The following is a 14067-nucleotide window of genomic DNA, read 5'->3' as shown; positions in this document are numbered from 1 at the left end:
CTGTGTTGCAAGCCTGGTGCTGCAACCTCTGTCCTCATTCCGGGGCCTGGGAAAACGCTGGCTGCTCTTGGATGGGGTAGGGATGAAGCCTGGCTGGGTCTGTCCTCTACCCTCCCAACCCTGCGGCAGGTTCTGAGCTGCACTTCTGACCTGGCTAGGAGGAGGCGGCTCAGGCTGCTGCGGGGAGCATCCTAGGTAATCATAACCTGGCCAAGCTCAAAGAGGACCTCAGCCCTCGGTTAGGGCTGGGGATAATGTCCCCCACACCATCCGGAGTCCAGCTGCTGTGGTCTCTCTGAGCATCTGGAGACCATGAGGTCTGCGTTGCCCATAGAGGTGGACGTCCTGGTGTCGCAGCCCGTCCTGTCCTGAACGGGTTTACGACACGCCCCACAGGGGCGCGGCCATTGGCTGGGGTGCGTCACGAGGGCGGGCCGAGCTGAGCCAGAGTCCGGGCGAGCGGGGCCGAGTGGGGCCGATGGCGGCCGAGTGGGACCCCGAGGGGAGTGCGGCGGCGCCGCCGCTGCTCACCGACCTCTACCAGGCCACTATGGCGCTGGGCTACTGGCGCGCGGGCCGTGAGCGGGTCCACGCTGAGTTCGAGCTCTTCTTCCGCCGCTGCCCCTTTGGCGGCGCCTTCGCCTTGGCGGCGGGTTTGCGCGACTGCGTGCGCTTCCTGCACGACTTCCGCCTGCGGGACGCAGGTAGCCCCCAAGCCCCCGCCGGACTCTCCTAGCCCGACGGGGCGCCCCTGGCCCCGGGCCAGCACGCGCCCCAGCGCGGTGCCTTTCTTCCCCAGACGTGCAGTTCCTGGCCTCTGTACTGCCCGCAGACACAGACCCCGCGTTCTTCCAGCACCTTCGGGCCCTCGACTGCTCAGGGGTGACGGTGCGGGCCCTGCCTGAGGGTTCCCTCGCCTTCCCTGGCGTGAGTGCAGAGTGAGCAGGACTGAAGGGAAGGGCGGCCTGGGACAGGTCGCCACCAGAGATGACAGACGCCGCACCCGTCCCCCACAGGTGCCACTGCTGCAGGTGTCGGGGCCACTTCTGGTAGTGCAGCTGCTGGAAACGCCACTACTGTGCCTGGTCAGCTATGCCAGGTGGTTTGGGGTTCCCTGTAGGAAGCAGGACGGAGGGGCGGAGCTCCTGGGTGGAGACCCAGGGGTCCGCAGCTAGGGAGAGGATTCCTGCTGGCTCCCCTGGTGGGGGCTCTCCAGGACATACTGGGTGACGGTGGAGCTCCGCGGCTGGAACTCCAGGCCCCAGATAACTTTGTCACGAGCCTCAACCCGGTCTCCTGCCCCCTTGTCCCTCACAGCCTGGTGGCCACCAACGCAGCCAGGCTCCGACTGATTGCTGGGCCAGAGAAGCGGCTGCTGGAGATGGGCCTGCGACGCGCTCAGGGCCCGAATGGGGGTCTCACAGCCTCCACCTACAGCTACCTGGGTGGTGAGGGCCTGAGGGGATGAGGCAGGGGCTGGGAAGGAGGCAGGAGGACCCAGGAGTCCCCCAATCTGGCCTGACTCCCTCCCCCAGGCTTCGACAGTAGCAGTAATGTGCTTGCTGGGCAGCTCCGGGGCATTCCAGTGGCCGGGACCCTGGCCCACTCCTTCATCACCTCCTTTTCAGGCAGTGAGGTGCCACCTGACCCGGTCAGCAAATCCTCTCAACCCCAAGGAGGGGTAGGCCAGGCCCATCTGTGCACACTGGGCAAGTAGCCAGAGTGCTACTTGGGAGCCAGTGTGCATTACCTTTGCCCTCAGCCCGGGTCATATTTGGCCACTCCCAGGCCTTGCCCTTCACCCTGGGACCCAGATCTTCAACCACCTGACTCCACAGATTTTGGCTCCGGCTTCCAGTGAGGGCGCTGGGGTGGACCTGGCTGCCAACGTACAGAAGTGGCTGGAGCGGGTGTGTGCCCACCTGGGGCTGGGGGTGCAGGAACCGCACCCAGGGGAGAGGGCTGCATTTGTGGCCTATGCCCTGGCATTTCCCCGGGCCTTCCAGGGCCTGCTGGATTCCTATAGTGTATGGAGGTGAGCCCCAGGTGTTCTGGGTGGGCTCCACAGAGAAGCGGCAGCTCCTGACTCCTCCTTCCACACCTGCAGGAGTGGTGTACCCAATTTCCTGGCGGTAGCCCTCGCACTAGGGGAGCTGGGGTATCGGGCCGTGGGTGTAAGGCTGGACAGTGGTGACTTGCTTCAGCTGGCCCAGGAGGTCCGTGGGGTCTTCCGGGCCACTGCAGCCCAGTGAGTGCCTTAGGGAGGCGTGTGTCTGCCCAGAGACCCCTTGGGGAGCTAGGACATAGAGGGGGCAGGGAGGGAGGGACTCTGGCCTAGTTTTAGGGGTGATGCTACAGGCTCTGGCAGGGTTCAGGGGGCTGAGTGTAGGTGTGCCTGAAGGGGATGGGAGAGCCCACAGTGAATCAGGAAAATCTGAGGGGGCTGCCCCCACCCCTCCCCTTGTTCCACCACATACCAGCTTCCAGGTGCCCTGGCTGGAGTCAGTCCCCATCGCTGTCAGCAACAACATTGATGAAGAGGAATTGGCTCGGCTAGTCCAGGAGGTGGGGGGAGGAGGGGCAGGCGGAGGGTGCTGAGGAGGGCCTGGAGTCCCGTGGAGGTCCTGGTTGGGCTCACTACCACCTCCTCTCTCCCCCCAGGGCAGCGAGGTGAACGTCATCGGCATTGGCACCAGTGTAGTCACCTGCCCCCAACAGCCTTCTCTGGGCTGTGTCTATAAGGTGGGGGTAGGTCTAGGGGCTCATGGGTTGGGGATGCAATGAAGATGGTGGGGAATGAGGAGCCATCTCAACATGCTCGCCCTGCAGCTGGTGTCTGTGGGAGGCCAGCCTCGAATGAAGCTGACCGAGGACCCTGAGAAGCAGACCTTGCCAGGGAGCAAGGCTGCCTTCCGGCTCCTGGGCTCTGATGGTGAGTACCCTCCCATCTCTCTTTTGTTCCTTTTTTTTTAGAGACAGAGTCTCACTTTATAACCCTCTGTAGAGTGCCGTGGCATCACACAGCTCACAGCAACCTCCAACTCCTGGGCTTAGGCGATTCTCCTGCCTCAGCCTCCCTAGTAGCTGGGACTATAGGCACCTGCCACAAACTCAGGGCTGTTTTTTTCTTTTTGGTTGCAGTTTGGCCAGGCCCGGGTTCAAACCCACCACCCTCGGTATATGGGGCTGGTGCCCTACCCACTGAGCCACAGGCACTGCCCCTCTCTTCCCTTTTAAGTGTACATGTACCCCCACATTAATCTTGCCTCCTCTAAGGGTCTCTGCTATTGGACCTGCTGCAGTTGGCAGAAGAGCCACCCCCACAGGCTGGGCAGGAGCTAAGGGTTTGGCCTCGGGGGGCTCAGGAGCCCCGTACTGTAAAGCCAGCCCAGGTGGAGCCCCTGCTGCGACTCTGGGTCCAGCAGGGACAGGTAAATGCCCCTACCCAACCCTTTGTTCTGCACCTTCAGCAACAATTGAGCCTTGACCCAAGCCAGCCTCCCTTCCTCTTGCAGCCATGTGAGCCGCTGCCGTCATTGGCAGAGTCCAGGGCCTTTGCCCAACTGTCCCTGAGCCGCCTCAGCACTGAGCACAGGAAGCTGCAGAGCCCTGCACAGTACCAGGTGGGAGGAGCCCCGCTGCCCACCCTGGGCCCTCTGCCCCCACAACCACCCATCTCACCTCTCCTTCTGCAGGTAGCACTGTCAGAGAAGCTGCAGGCCCTGGTGGACAGTCTGCGGGGAAGGCCCTTGTGAGAATCCCTGTGGTAGGAGCTGCCTGGAGACAACATGAATTATTTGCTATCTTCTACAACTTGTCAAGTGTCATTTGTTTGCCCAACCTGATGCTCAACTTGGTCCCCCAGGGCCTCTAGGGCTGGGGTAGAGTCAGAAATCAGGGTTCATGCTCCCAAGGGAAGTATAGGTCCAGCAAGGGTGGGAGGATAGCCCTGGTTGGAAGCCTGAAGGGTAGCGAGGGGTGTCCCTGGCCCAGGGAGCTGGGTTGTGGGAAGCCCAACCTGACACTGGAGCAGCCGGGACCTCAGGTGGGGGGAGAGCCGGTGTCTACCTTCACAAGTCTGCTGAAGACTTGTCCTCATCAGAGGGAGCTGGGGGGATGGGGGTGGGGCCAATGCCAGATAGAGGGTACCCATGCCTGCACTGCCCCCTAGTTTGGGGCCTCTAAGGATATCTCAAAATTCTCAAGCCAAGAGAGAAGGAACTCCGGTGTCCCCTGCTGTTGCTACTGCCAGCCTTACAACCCTGGCATCTGTCATTGGCCACCTAGGTGTTGGCTTGGTGCCTGAGCCAGCAACCTGAGAAGGGGAGGAAGGGTGGAGGAGAAACTGAGGCTCCAGGAACCCACTGAGCTGCAAACGACGCCTGCATGGCTGCTCATGGGGCTGGTCTTACCTCTGTGCCAGCAAGTTAGTCTCAGGGCTCCACCAGCCCTGGTACTTGGGCTATAGAGGAACTGCTCAGGAGAGGCTCCAGGCTTGGCAGGAAGTGGAAGTCGGGGGCCTGGGCTTCTGTCCAGGCAGCCTGAGGTGGCACAGACAGGCAAGAGCGTGGGGGTGAATGCTATCTGTCTGGGGTGCTTCCAGGAGCACCGCTGCCCGCCCAGGTATTCCACCAGACCAGCTCATCTGGCTCCACAGGGCACTGGGCTGGGCAGCACCCCCTATGTGGTTGGGGGAGGGCAGAGGTGAGGATTTGGGGAAGAGGCCTGGTCAGGCCAGCCTAAGGAGTGTGAACTAGGAGACAGGTTGGTACATATGCCCCAGGTACGCACAGGGTACCAGGCTTAGCTGTGTACTCCCAGATGGGGTGGAGGACACCACCTCAGAACTGGCCAGGACCCAGAGGGTCCCCCTCCCGACAAGGATGAGCACCCACAAGATGCAACAGCTCCTGTGGCCTTGTTTGGTCTTCCCCTCCTTGGGCTGCCCTGAGCTTAGAGATGGTGACAGTTCACCCACTCATGCCCATTCCAGGATGTCTAATGGGGCTAGAGTGTGGGGCTTGGCCCAGTGGGGCCCCTGCTGCTGCCTGAGTGCTGGGGTCAGGCCTCAGCTCTGGGTGGGATGCTCTGGGCCCTTCTTGGGGATATGCACAACTGCCTTGAGCCCTGGCTAAGAGGGGCTCGTTGTCAGGGTTAAGGGCCTCTAACCCCCTTTGTGTATTTGCCATCTCCTAGAGATCCTGCCCCTTCCAGGATCCTGGTGGGTAAACCAGACTGTAGACATTCAGGCTTCAGGCTGGCCACTGGCCTCCAGCAGCCTGGGCAGGAAGGCCCTTCTCAAGCTCACAACAGGCACCTCAGGTAGCTGCCCAGTCCCCTCCTCATAGCACACACACACACCACCACACCTATCTTAGAGCCCGCCCCTGGTCCCGCCCCGGGGCCTGCTTCTAGGTCAGGCTTGGGCACAACTTCCCAGGAGGAACAGGACAGGTACTACAGGCTGGGGCAGCCATGGCTGGGGGCATGTGGGATTGCACCCGGCGGGCCCCAGTGGGGACTATAACCCTGACAGCTCTGGCTGAAGGGATCAGGGCCAGCCAGAGGCAGCCCCTGGGACCCCCTTTCACAGGCCCTCTGCCTGAGCCCTGGGAGCTTGAACATGAGGCTGAACCCCAGCCCCAGGCACCTGCCCTCCCTGTCAAGGCTGAGCCTAGAAGTGGGGCCACTGCCCCCACAGCTGGCAGTGAGCCCTGCTCCTCAAACAGTGCCCCGGAGCGGGGATCCCACCAGGTGAGAGGTGAGGGAAGGGATGCTGTGGGGGTGGGCCTGGGGGCTCCTGGCTCTTGAGTTCAGGAGGATGCCAAATGGACAGAGGGGTGCCAGATCTGGGGGAAGGTCAGGGTAAGTGGGCTAGGGAGGAAGGAAGGCACAGGACTTTGTAGGAAGCTGGGAGGGGTGGGGAGGCTGGGGAAAGCTCTGGGACTTCAAACACCCCACCCTCTGCCCTAGGCCTCCCAGACTTCCTCGGAGGAGAGGGCTCTCGCAGACCTTGCCTTGTACACAGCTGTCTGCCTGGAGGAGGCTGGCTTTGCAGGGACCCAAGCAACAGCGCTCACCCTGTCCTCAGCCCTGGAGGTCCATGGGGCACAGCTGGAGGACCAGGTCAGCCCCTACCCCTTCCTACCTGAGAGACCCCTGCTGGGGCCCTTCCAGGCTGCTCCTGACTGGTGGGGGCAGGCGCTGGTCAGAGGTGGCCTGGGGCCTGACGTCAGTCCCTACACACCAGGTGCGTTCTCTGGTGTGCGGGCTGCTGGAACAAGTGCCCAGCCTGGCCGAGGGGAGGCCCTGGCGGGCGGCCCTGCGGGTGCTGAGTGCACTGGCCCTGGAGCATTCAAGGGACGTGGTGTGTGCGCTGCTACCTCGCTCGCTGCCCCTTGACTGGTAACCCACCTGCCCTGCCCTGTGCAGCAGCTCTCTGGCAGGCCATGTGGCTTCTTTCCCGCTTGGGCATAGAGTCTGCCCCCAAGCTGTTAAGGGAGCAGAAACTCTTTATTGTCCTTCACCCTCCACCTTTAGTTCTACAAACTCCCCCTACTGCTCCCACCTCAAGGTCTCAGGTGCTGGGGTTCTGTCTTGGGGCTGGCCTTCCATCTCCAGTGGACCCTGGAGAGCAGCTGGGGTTGTGTTTCAGAGTGGGTAAAGGAGCTGGGTGGCTGCTGGCCCTGCTGCCCCTGGCCTTGGTCCTATTCTCTGTGGTGATTTTTAATGCCAAGTTTGCTTCACTGTCACTGACCTGTTAGGACTACAGGAGGTCCTTACCCAACAGGTGATGTCATCAGTGGCAGCGCTGGGGTCTGCGCAGTGCCACCTATTTTGTGGGATTTGTGGGGTGAGGGGAGGGGGCTGGTTCACCTGCCTCTCCCCTGCTATAGTCCCCGTGGCTGCCTCCACTACAGCCTGGAGACTCCTTGCATCCTATTGCCATCCAGTGCTGCACCCGACCCTTGTCTCATGCCAGCCCCCAACCCGTAGGGCAGCAGCTGAGCTCTGGCGCAGCCTAAGCCGTAACCAGCGCGTAAATGGGCAGGTGCTGGTGCAATTGCTGTGGGTGCTGAGCGCCACATCAGGGCCCAAGCTGGAGGCACTGGCGGTAGGTGGCTCCAGCCAGCACTGCCAGGGGGCACTGCTAGGCCAAAGTGGATGAGAGAGTCAGAACCTGGGTTTAGGGGTGTGGTGGGCAGCGGGTTCCCCCCACACACACCGAGCCATGCACGTCCAGAATGCCCCATGTGTGTCTAAGGCTCTGTCCTGTCTTGTGTGAAGCATGCCCACCCCTCAAGGTGCTCAAGTGGCTCAGGGCATGCCTAGGCCTGAATGGGCCCTTGCCCTGCAGGCCACACGGGCTCTTGGGGAGATGTTGGCTATTTCCGGCTGTGTGGGAGCCACACGGGGCTTCTACCCACACTTGCTGCTGGCGCTGGTCACACAACTGCATGAGCTGGCTCACAGCTATGCACATGCCCCTGATACTCCCAAGATTTGGGTCCTGTCCCACCGAGGGCCACAACACAGCCATGCCAGGTGCGAGGCAACATGGGGGTAAGTGGGGACAAACAGTGCCCTTTCGGCCCCCACTGCCTGCTCACCTGCTGCTCCCACCTACAGCTGTGCATTGGAGGCCTTGAAGGCCCTGCTCACTGGGGATGGGGGCCGCATGGTGGTCACATGTATGGAGCAGGCAGGAGGCTGGAGGAGGTTGGTGGGAGCCCACACCCACCTGGAGGGTGTCCTGCTGCTGGCCAGGTGCTGGGCAGGGGTCAAGGGTATGAGGGTGGTGCTGGGCAGGGGTCAAGGGTATGAGGGTGGTCATATGGGGAATTCCATGAGGGTTGAGCCCCCAAGTGGAGGTGGAGCTCCCATTTCCACCCATCCCAGTGCCATGGTGGCGCACGCGGACCACCACCTGCGAGGTCTCTTCGCAGACTTGCTTCCACGGCTGCGCAGCGCCAACGACCTGCAGCGCCTCACGGCTATGGCCTTCTTCACGGGGGTGAGTCTGCTTCCCAGATGAGCGGTGAGGAGTGGACGTGGGCCCCCTGCGGCGCGGGCCTGCACAGGGACCCCGAGCGCTCTCACCCTGTGTTCCTCGCCTAGCTGCTGCAGAGCCCGCCCACTGCACGGCTCCTGCGGGAGGAGGTCATCCTGGAGCGGCTTCTCACCTGGCAGGGCGACACTGAGCCCACCGTGCGTTGGCTGGGCCTGCTCGGCCTCGGCCACCTCGCGCTGAGTCGCGGGAAGGTGAGAAGCTGGACTGGGAGGGGCCCCGGAGAGGTTCGCTAGTGGGTGACTACGACTCCCTGCCCCAGCAGGTGCGGCACGTGAGTACGCTGCTGCCAGCGCTCCTGGGGGCGCTGGGCGAGGACGACGCAAGGCTCGTGGGAGCAGCGCTGGGCGCGTTGCGGAGGCTCCTCCTGCGGCCACGGGCTCCGGTGCGGCTCCTGAGCACGGAGCTGGGCCTGCGCCTTCCCCGGCTGCTGGACGACGTGAGCCGGGGCCTCTGGCCTGCCCGCCTCGCCCCGCCCCCGCCCACATATTGTCCCCAGGCCCCTCCCCTGCAGGGTCTATGGGCTCCCCAACCTGGTACCATTCCAGGCTCCGCCCCAAGTTTCAGCCTCGCTCACACCGGCCACCCCTCCCAACCTCTCAGACGTCTCCCTCCCGCCTGCCCTGACCGCGCCTTCTCACGCAGGCCCGGGACACAGTCCGTGCCTCAGCGGTGGGGCTCCTTGGGACGCTGGTGCGCCGGGGCCAGGGCGGGCTGCGGCTGGGGCTCCGTGGTCCCCTGAGGAAGCTGGTGCTACAGTGTCTGGTCCCGCTGTTGTTGCGCCTGCACGACCCAAGCCGGGACACTGCTGAGGTCAGCCGCCTCCGGGACCATCCCACTTCTGTCCCATCCCCACGCCTACCTCACCTTCCCAAGGAAGAGTATGAGACAAGACCTCAGGGTCCGGCTTGGCGCCAGTAGCTCAGTGATTAGGGCGCCGGCCACATACACCGAGGCAGGAGGGTTCAAACCCGGCCAGGGCCTGCTAAATAACAATGATAACTGCAACAAAAAATAGCCGGGTGTTGTGGCAGGCGCCTGTAATCCCAGCTACTAGGAAGGCTGAGGCAAGAGAATCGCTTAAGCCCAAGAATTTGAGGTTGCTGTGAGCTGTGATGGTACAGCACTCTACCAGTGGTGATGTAGTGAGACTCTGTCTCAAAAAAAAAAAAAAACCTTCAAGTCCCCCAGGAACTCAGGTGGAGGGGTCATAGGCTGTCAGTTTCCTGGCCTACCCTGGACTCTCTCAACCCTCATTCTGGCCACTCCCGCCACTCCCCACCTCTTGCTTCTTCCTGGACCCCCAATCCTGTTCCCTTCCCCTATCCCAGAGCTCAGAGTGGACCCTGGCCCGCTGTGACCAGGCCCTTTGCTGGGGCCTGCTAGAGGATATGGTCACTGTGGCCCACTACGACAGCCCTGAGGCCCTGAGCCGCATCTGCCACCGCCTGGTCAGTGGGGAAAGCACAGTGAGGGTGAGGGGTGTGCAGCTGCAGCTTGTTCCTGTATTCACCAGGGCCCCCAAATTGAGTCTCCACTGCATTGGACCTGATCAGCAGGCTCCCAGCCATGCTGCCCTGCCCCGGGGGTTCCCTGTGGTACCCCAGGCCCTAGGTTCACCTCTGCAGCCTCCTGTCCTGCCATGAGCCCCTGTGTCCCTAGATTCGGCAATACCCCAGCCACGTGCCCAGCTTCTTAAGCCAGACCCAGGGATACCTGCGGAGCCCAGAGGACCCCTTGCGCCATGCAGCCACTGTGCTTATAGGTAAGACAGTCCTGTGGCCATACTGTCCATTGCTCCAGGGCTCAGGGAGTTGGGCCAGCCCCTCCCTGCTGGGGTGTGGGGGCAGTGCTCACAGGTTCACTGTGGTCCAGGCCTCCTTGTCCATCATGCTAGCCCCGACCGCATCTGCCAGGATCTGCTGGACTCCCTGTTTCAGGGTGAGGACCCAACTTGCAGGGGGTGGGGTGGAGGGAGCCTGGAGGTGGCAGGTGTCCCTCCCTCCCCTGAGCCTTCTTCTCTTCACAGACCTGGGGCAGCTGCAGAGTGACCCCCAGCCTGCAGTGGTTGCAGCGGCGCAAGTGTCTGCTCAGCAGGTGGCGCTGCTGACCCATGCCCAGGGCCGACCCCGTGGCCCCCTCCATCTCTGCCTACGCCCGGCCCCACTCTGTGCCCGGCCCACCCGGCCCCCTCCGGTCTATGCTGACAGCCCCTTCCAGCACCGTAGCTTTGCTGGCCACTGGGGCTGCTCTGGACTGCGCCCAGCCTGAGGATCAGGGGTCTGACTCGGTCACCCCACCCACACTGGGTCCAGTCCCGGCCCTGCTTGAGGGGTACCCTGGGCTTGGTGCTGCACTCTGGTGCCTAACCTTCAGGACTCCTCTCCAGGTGCCACCACCTTGACAGCCATGTGCCAGAGAAAGACAGCTAGCATCCTCTGTCCCACCCCTCCCCCGTACACATGGGTGCATCTGCCCCCACCTGGCCTCTTGTTCTAACAGTCCCCTGGAGTGTGCCCTGCACCCCAACCTTGGGCCTGGTGGGGGCATTGAAACTGGTGCCACCACAGGCTACCCTCCTACCCCTTCCCAGGCTTCCACTTGGTGCCTGGCCCTGGCTCTGGGGCCTATCGGGGCCTTCTCAGCCATCCCTATAACCATCACCCTTACTCCTTGCCCTGTGCCGGTCCTTGCCGGCATCTGGAAGTCCCTGGCTTATGTTCTCTCTGCTCAAGAAGTGTAGACCTAGGCTGGGTGTGGTGGGTCACACCTGTAATCCCAGCACTCTAGGAGGCCGAGCCAGGGGATCAGGGGTCTGACTCAGACCCTGCAAGGATCCCTTCAGCTCAGGAGTTCAAGACCAGCCTAAGCAAGAGTGAGACCCCATCTCTACTAAAAATAGAGAAATTAGCCAGGCATAGTAGCCGGCTCCTGTAGGCCCAGCTACTCAGGAGGCTGAGGCAGGAGGATTGCTACAGCTCAGGGGTTTCAGGTTGATGTGAGCTAGATTGACACCACTGCACTCTAGCCTGGGTGACAGAGTGAGATTCTGTGTCAAAAAAAAAAAAAAATGTAGACCTGTACTGTCCACACCTGGTGTCACCTCTCAGCCTGGCCAACATCCCCGTCTCCCCGCTTCATCATATCAAGCCCCACCAAAACATGGCCTTCTCCAGAAGACACCCCTGACCTCCCCCTGCCTTGACTGCGCCTGTGGGCCTGGGTATAGGTGCTGCATGCCTTCCCCTACCAGACTGACACCTGCAGCAGCACCCGGAACCCTGCACAGGGTTGAATGAGGAATGTGTACCTGGATACATAAGGGAAAGGCCTCTCCAGCCCTGGCTTGGTGGATTCCCCCACCTTGAATGCCTGCCTGGGAATGTTATTACTCTGCAAGGCCTCTTTCCCAGTCTTCTCCTTAGAGAGGCCACCTCACACACACCAGAGTGTGCACAGCCTCATAAAGGCCTGGGGCCTTCCCCAGACTGGGCCCAGCAGGGGCAGGCATGGGGTCTTTCCCTTACTGTCTCCCTAGCTCCCACATGAAGGTCAGCCATGGTGGCTCACACTGGCAGTCCCATTGCTTTAGGAGACCAAGGCGGGAGGATCACTTGAGAGTAGGAGTTTGAGGCCAGCCTGGGCAACATAGTAAGACCCCATCTCTACAAAAAATTAAAACATTAGCCAGTGTGGTGGTCAGTGCCTGTAGTCCCAGCTACTTGGGAGACCGAGGCAGGGGATTGCTAGAGCCCAGGAGTTCGAGTCTGCAGTGAGCTATGATGATGCCACTGCACTCCAGCTTGGAGACAGACCGAGACTCTGTTTCAAAAAAATAAAAACAAACACATATGGATGGAAGAGGTTGGTATCTGTCTGAGAATGTGATTAGGATGAGCTGACTGGCTCAAGATCTGGCCTGGGCTGGGGTAACAGGTTGTAAGGACTGGTGTGGCCTGAGGTGAGGGTTAGTCTTGCAGCAGGGTTTTTAAGGTCAGGCAGGTTTAGGGTGGAGGTTGTGCCTGGGTTCAGGCTGGGTTTGCCCTAAGACAAAGAGAAGCTTTCCTCAGCTCCAACACCACTGGATAGACAGGGTTGGAGCTCAGGACTGGGGTTGGGTTTCTGTGTAGATCATCCTCAGGGCAGGTTGTGGAGCCAGGGGCAAAGTTTGGTGGATTTGCTCAGGTCCTTCAAAGCAGATGCCAAAACAGAATTAAACATACAAGAAATGTACATACAGTCCCAAGTTACAAACATCAGGTGATGTATGACTCACGTTTATGAACAGGGGCTATTACAGATAATGGGTAAATGTACCTGTTTCAACTTACGTATAAATCCAACTTAGAAAAAAGCCTACAGAACCTATTTATTCCTAACCTACAGACTACCTGTATGAGGAAATCCTGGAGAGGCCAGGAGTCTGTCAGACACTCAGTAAAGGAAAGAGGGAGGGAGCAAAGGAGATTGTGGGCATCCCTGCCAGAAACACCCATAGAAAGTGTGGCCTAGCACAAGCCTGGGGTGGCTTTTGGGATGCAGCCAGCATGGATCCCCTCAGTGGCAGCCCAGTGAGCAGCCTGGCCCCCAGCTCACCTGGCTCCCTCACCTGAGAGCCAGACCCTGGATCAAACCTGTGAGACCCACTGCCTCCACCAGGTACAAGTGCTCTGCGTCCCACAGCATGGTGAACTAACTCAGATGCTGAGAAGGTGGCTCCCCATGGCCATGCACCTGTGCCCTGTTCTATAGCAGGCATTGGGAGCACAGGCTTTCTCTTGTATGATGCACCTGCCTATTTTGAGCCTTTTTTTTGCAGTTTTTGGCCAGGGCTGGGTTTGAACTGGCCACCTCCGGCATGTGGGGCCAGCGCCCTACTCCTTTGAGCCACAAGCGCCATCCCATCTGCCTATTTTGAGTATGTGTCTACCCACGCAACTGCTGGAAGCCACACTGGACTCCCTGCCAGAGTATATGAAGTTTATGTCAAATCCATGCAGCCTCTTGGAGTGGACCCTCCACGGGGATGCCACAGCTCCAATTCCCAGGTCCACCAGATCCACTGCAGAAGGCGGGCCCAGAGGTTAGTCTTCTGACTGGGGGCTGGGACTGGAGCATGAATGAGTGGCTGTACCCTGACACGTGCACTCCCCTCTCACAGGCAGCCTCTGGCCACACAGCCAGGTCAGTCTCACTTTTGACACCCAAATGTTCTGATGGGCTGTGTCATAAGAGAGCACTGGACTGTCCAAATAGGGCTTGGATGTGGCTGGCCAAGACCTGTCTTATGGACTGGCCTTGAAGGTCTCTGGGCCCCAAGGGCAGTCCCTTGTGTGCCCACCTTAGTGCCTTCCAGGACCTGGCATGCCCATCCCATGTGTCCTTGGTTTTCAAAGGAGGACCATGAGACTGAAAGGCATTGAGCTGTTCACTCCATTGTGTATGGGTGGCCAGACTCAAGGTGTCTGTAACTCGGATGTAAGATATTCTGGATGCGCTGTCTTCTGTTTCCAGTTTTTTTGTTTTGTTTTGTTTTGTTTTGGCCAAGGCTGGGTTTGAACCCGCCGCCTCCAGTATATGGGGCCGGCGCCCTACTCCTTGAGCCACAAGTGCCGCCCTGCCTTCTGTTTCAATACTAATTTCATTATTGGACTTGAATCTCACATATTCCTGGAGGCTTAATGTCCCAGTCATAGCCAAACCCACTGTCCCTTCTCTTTAGCAAGTCCTGCAAGGCATGGGTTGATGGTGTACCCTGGTGGGGTGGAGGCTGGGTGATGCCAGTGGGTAGACTGCAATCCCCGCTGATGCGGGCTATCCAAGCTCTCTGCTCCGTCATGCTGCATGTCTCTCCTGGGTCCCTACGAACTGTGAAGTCAACGACTCTGAGAGTGCCGGACTCCCAGGGGCATGGCCTGGGCCAGCAGGCCTCTTGTAACAGTTATACTCTTACCTCTGAGTAAAGGCTGATGTCTTTAGTCCAGGTCACCACTTCTCCA

The 14067-nt window shown here is 60.5% G+C and overlaps 2 protein-coding genes across 7 annotated transcripts; both read left to right on the top strand.

The window, feature by feature from the left end:
- The first annotated feature begins 5 nt into the window (after positions 1 to 5).
- NAPRT (nicotinate phosphoribosyltransferase) lies at positions 6 to 3813 on the top strand. Of its 3 annotated transcripts, none has more exons than XM_053558484.1 (13): positions 57 to 704; positions 800 to 927; positions 1017 to 1099; positions 1318 to 1448; positions 1536 to 1651; positions 1839 to 2035; positions 2108 to 2248; positions 2481 to 2565; positions 2662 to 2748; positions 2830 to 2932; positions 3277 to 3431; positions 3516 to 3623; positions 3696 to 3813. In XM_053558484.1, exons 1-13 carry the CDS (start codon positions 479 to 481, stop codon positions 3753 to 3755), a joined length of 1620 nt encoding a protein of 539 aa, XP_053414459.1. In that variant the 5' UTR covers positions 57 to 478; the 3' UTR covers positions 3756 to 3813. The 3 variants fall into 3 exon arrangements, with proteins under 3 accessions (XP_053414461.1, XP_053414459.1, XP_053414460.1); XM_053558485.1 differs by having other exon boundaries at positions 77 to 704; positions 2662 to 2742; XM_053558486.1 differs by lacking the exon at positions 2108 to 2248 and having other exon boundaries at positions 6 to 704.
- A 130-nt stretch (positions 3814 to 3943) lies between these two features.
- On the top strand, positions 3944 to 13990 carry MROH6 (maestro heat like repeat family member 6). 4 transcript variants are annotated; one of them, XM_053558438.1, is made up of 14 exons: positions 3944 to 5754; positions 5974 to 6126; positions 6251 to 6405; positions 6997 to 7114; positions 7358 to 7545; positions 7630 to 7767; positions 7900 to 8014; positions 8119 to 8262; positions 8334 to 8507; positions 8714 to 8881; positions 9400 to 9519; positions 9731 to 9833; positions 9944 to 10009; positions 10098 to 13990. In XM_053558438.1, the coding sequence occupies exons 1-14, from the start codon at positions 5476 to 5478 to the stop codon at positions 10337 to 10339; spliced, it is 2163 nt and encodes a 720-aa protein (XP_053414413.1). In that variant the 5' UTR covers positions 3944 to 5475; the 3' UTR covers positions 10340 to 13990. The 4 variants fall into 4 exon arrangements, with proteins under 4 accessions (XP_053414413.1, XP_053414411.1, XP_053414414.1 ...); XM_053558436.1 differs by having other exon boundaries at positions 7630 to 8014; XM_053558439.1 differs by having other exon boundaries at positions 7630 to 8014; positions 9966 to 10009; positions 10098 to 10322.
- Positions 13991 to 14067: the final 77 nt, after the last annotated feature.

The sequence above is a fragment of the Nycticebus coucang genome, chromosome 13 (genome assembly GCF_027406575.1).
Source record: "Nycticebus coucang isolate mNycCou1 chromosome 13, mNycCou1.pri, whole genome shotgun sequence".
In the NCBI taxonomy this organism is placed as follows: domain Eukaryota; kingdom Metazoa; phylum Chordata; class Mammalia; order Primates; family Lorisidae; genus Nycticebus; species Nycticebus coucang.
This window is presented reverse-complemented; position numbering and strand designations above follow the sequence as displayed.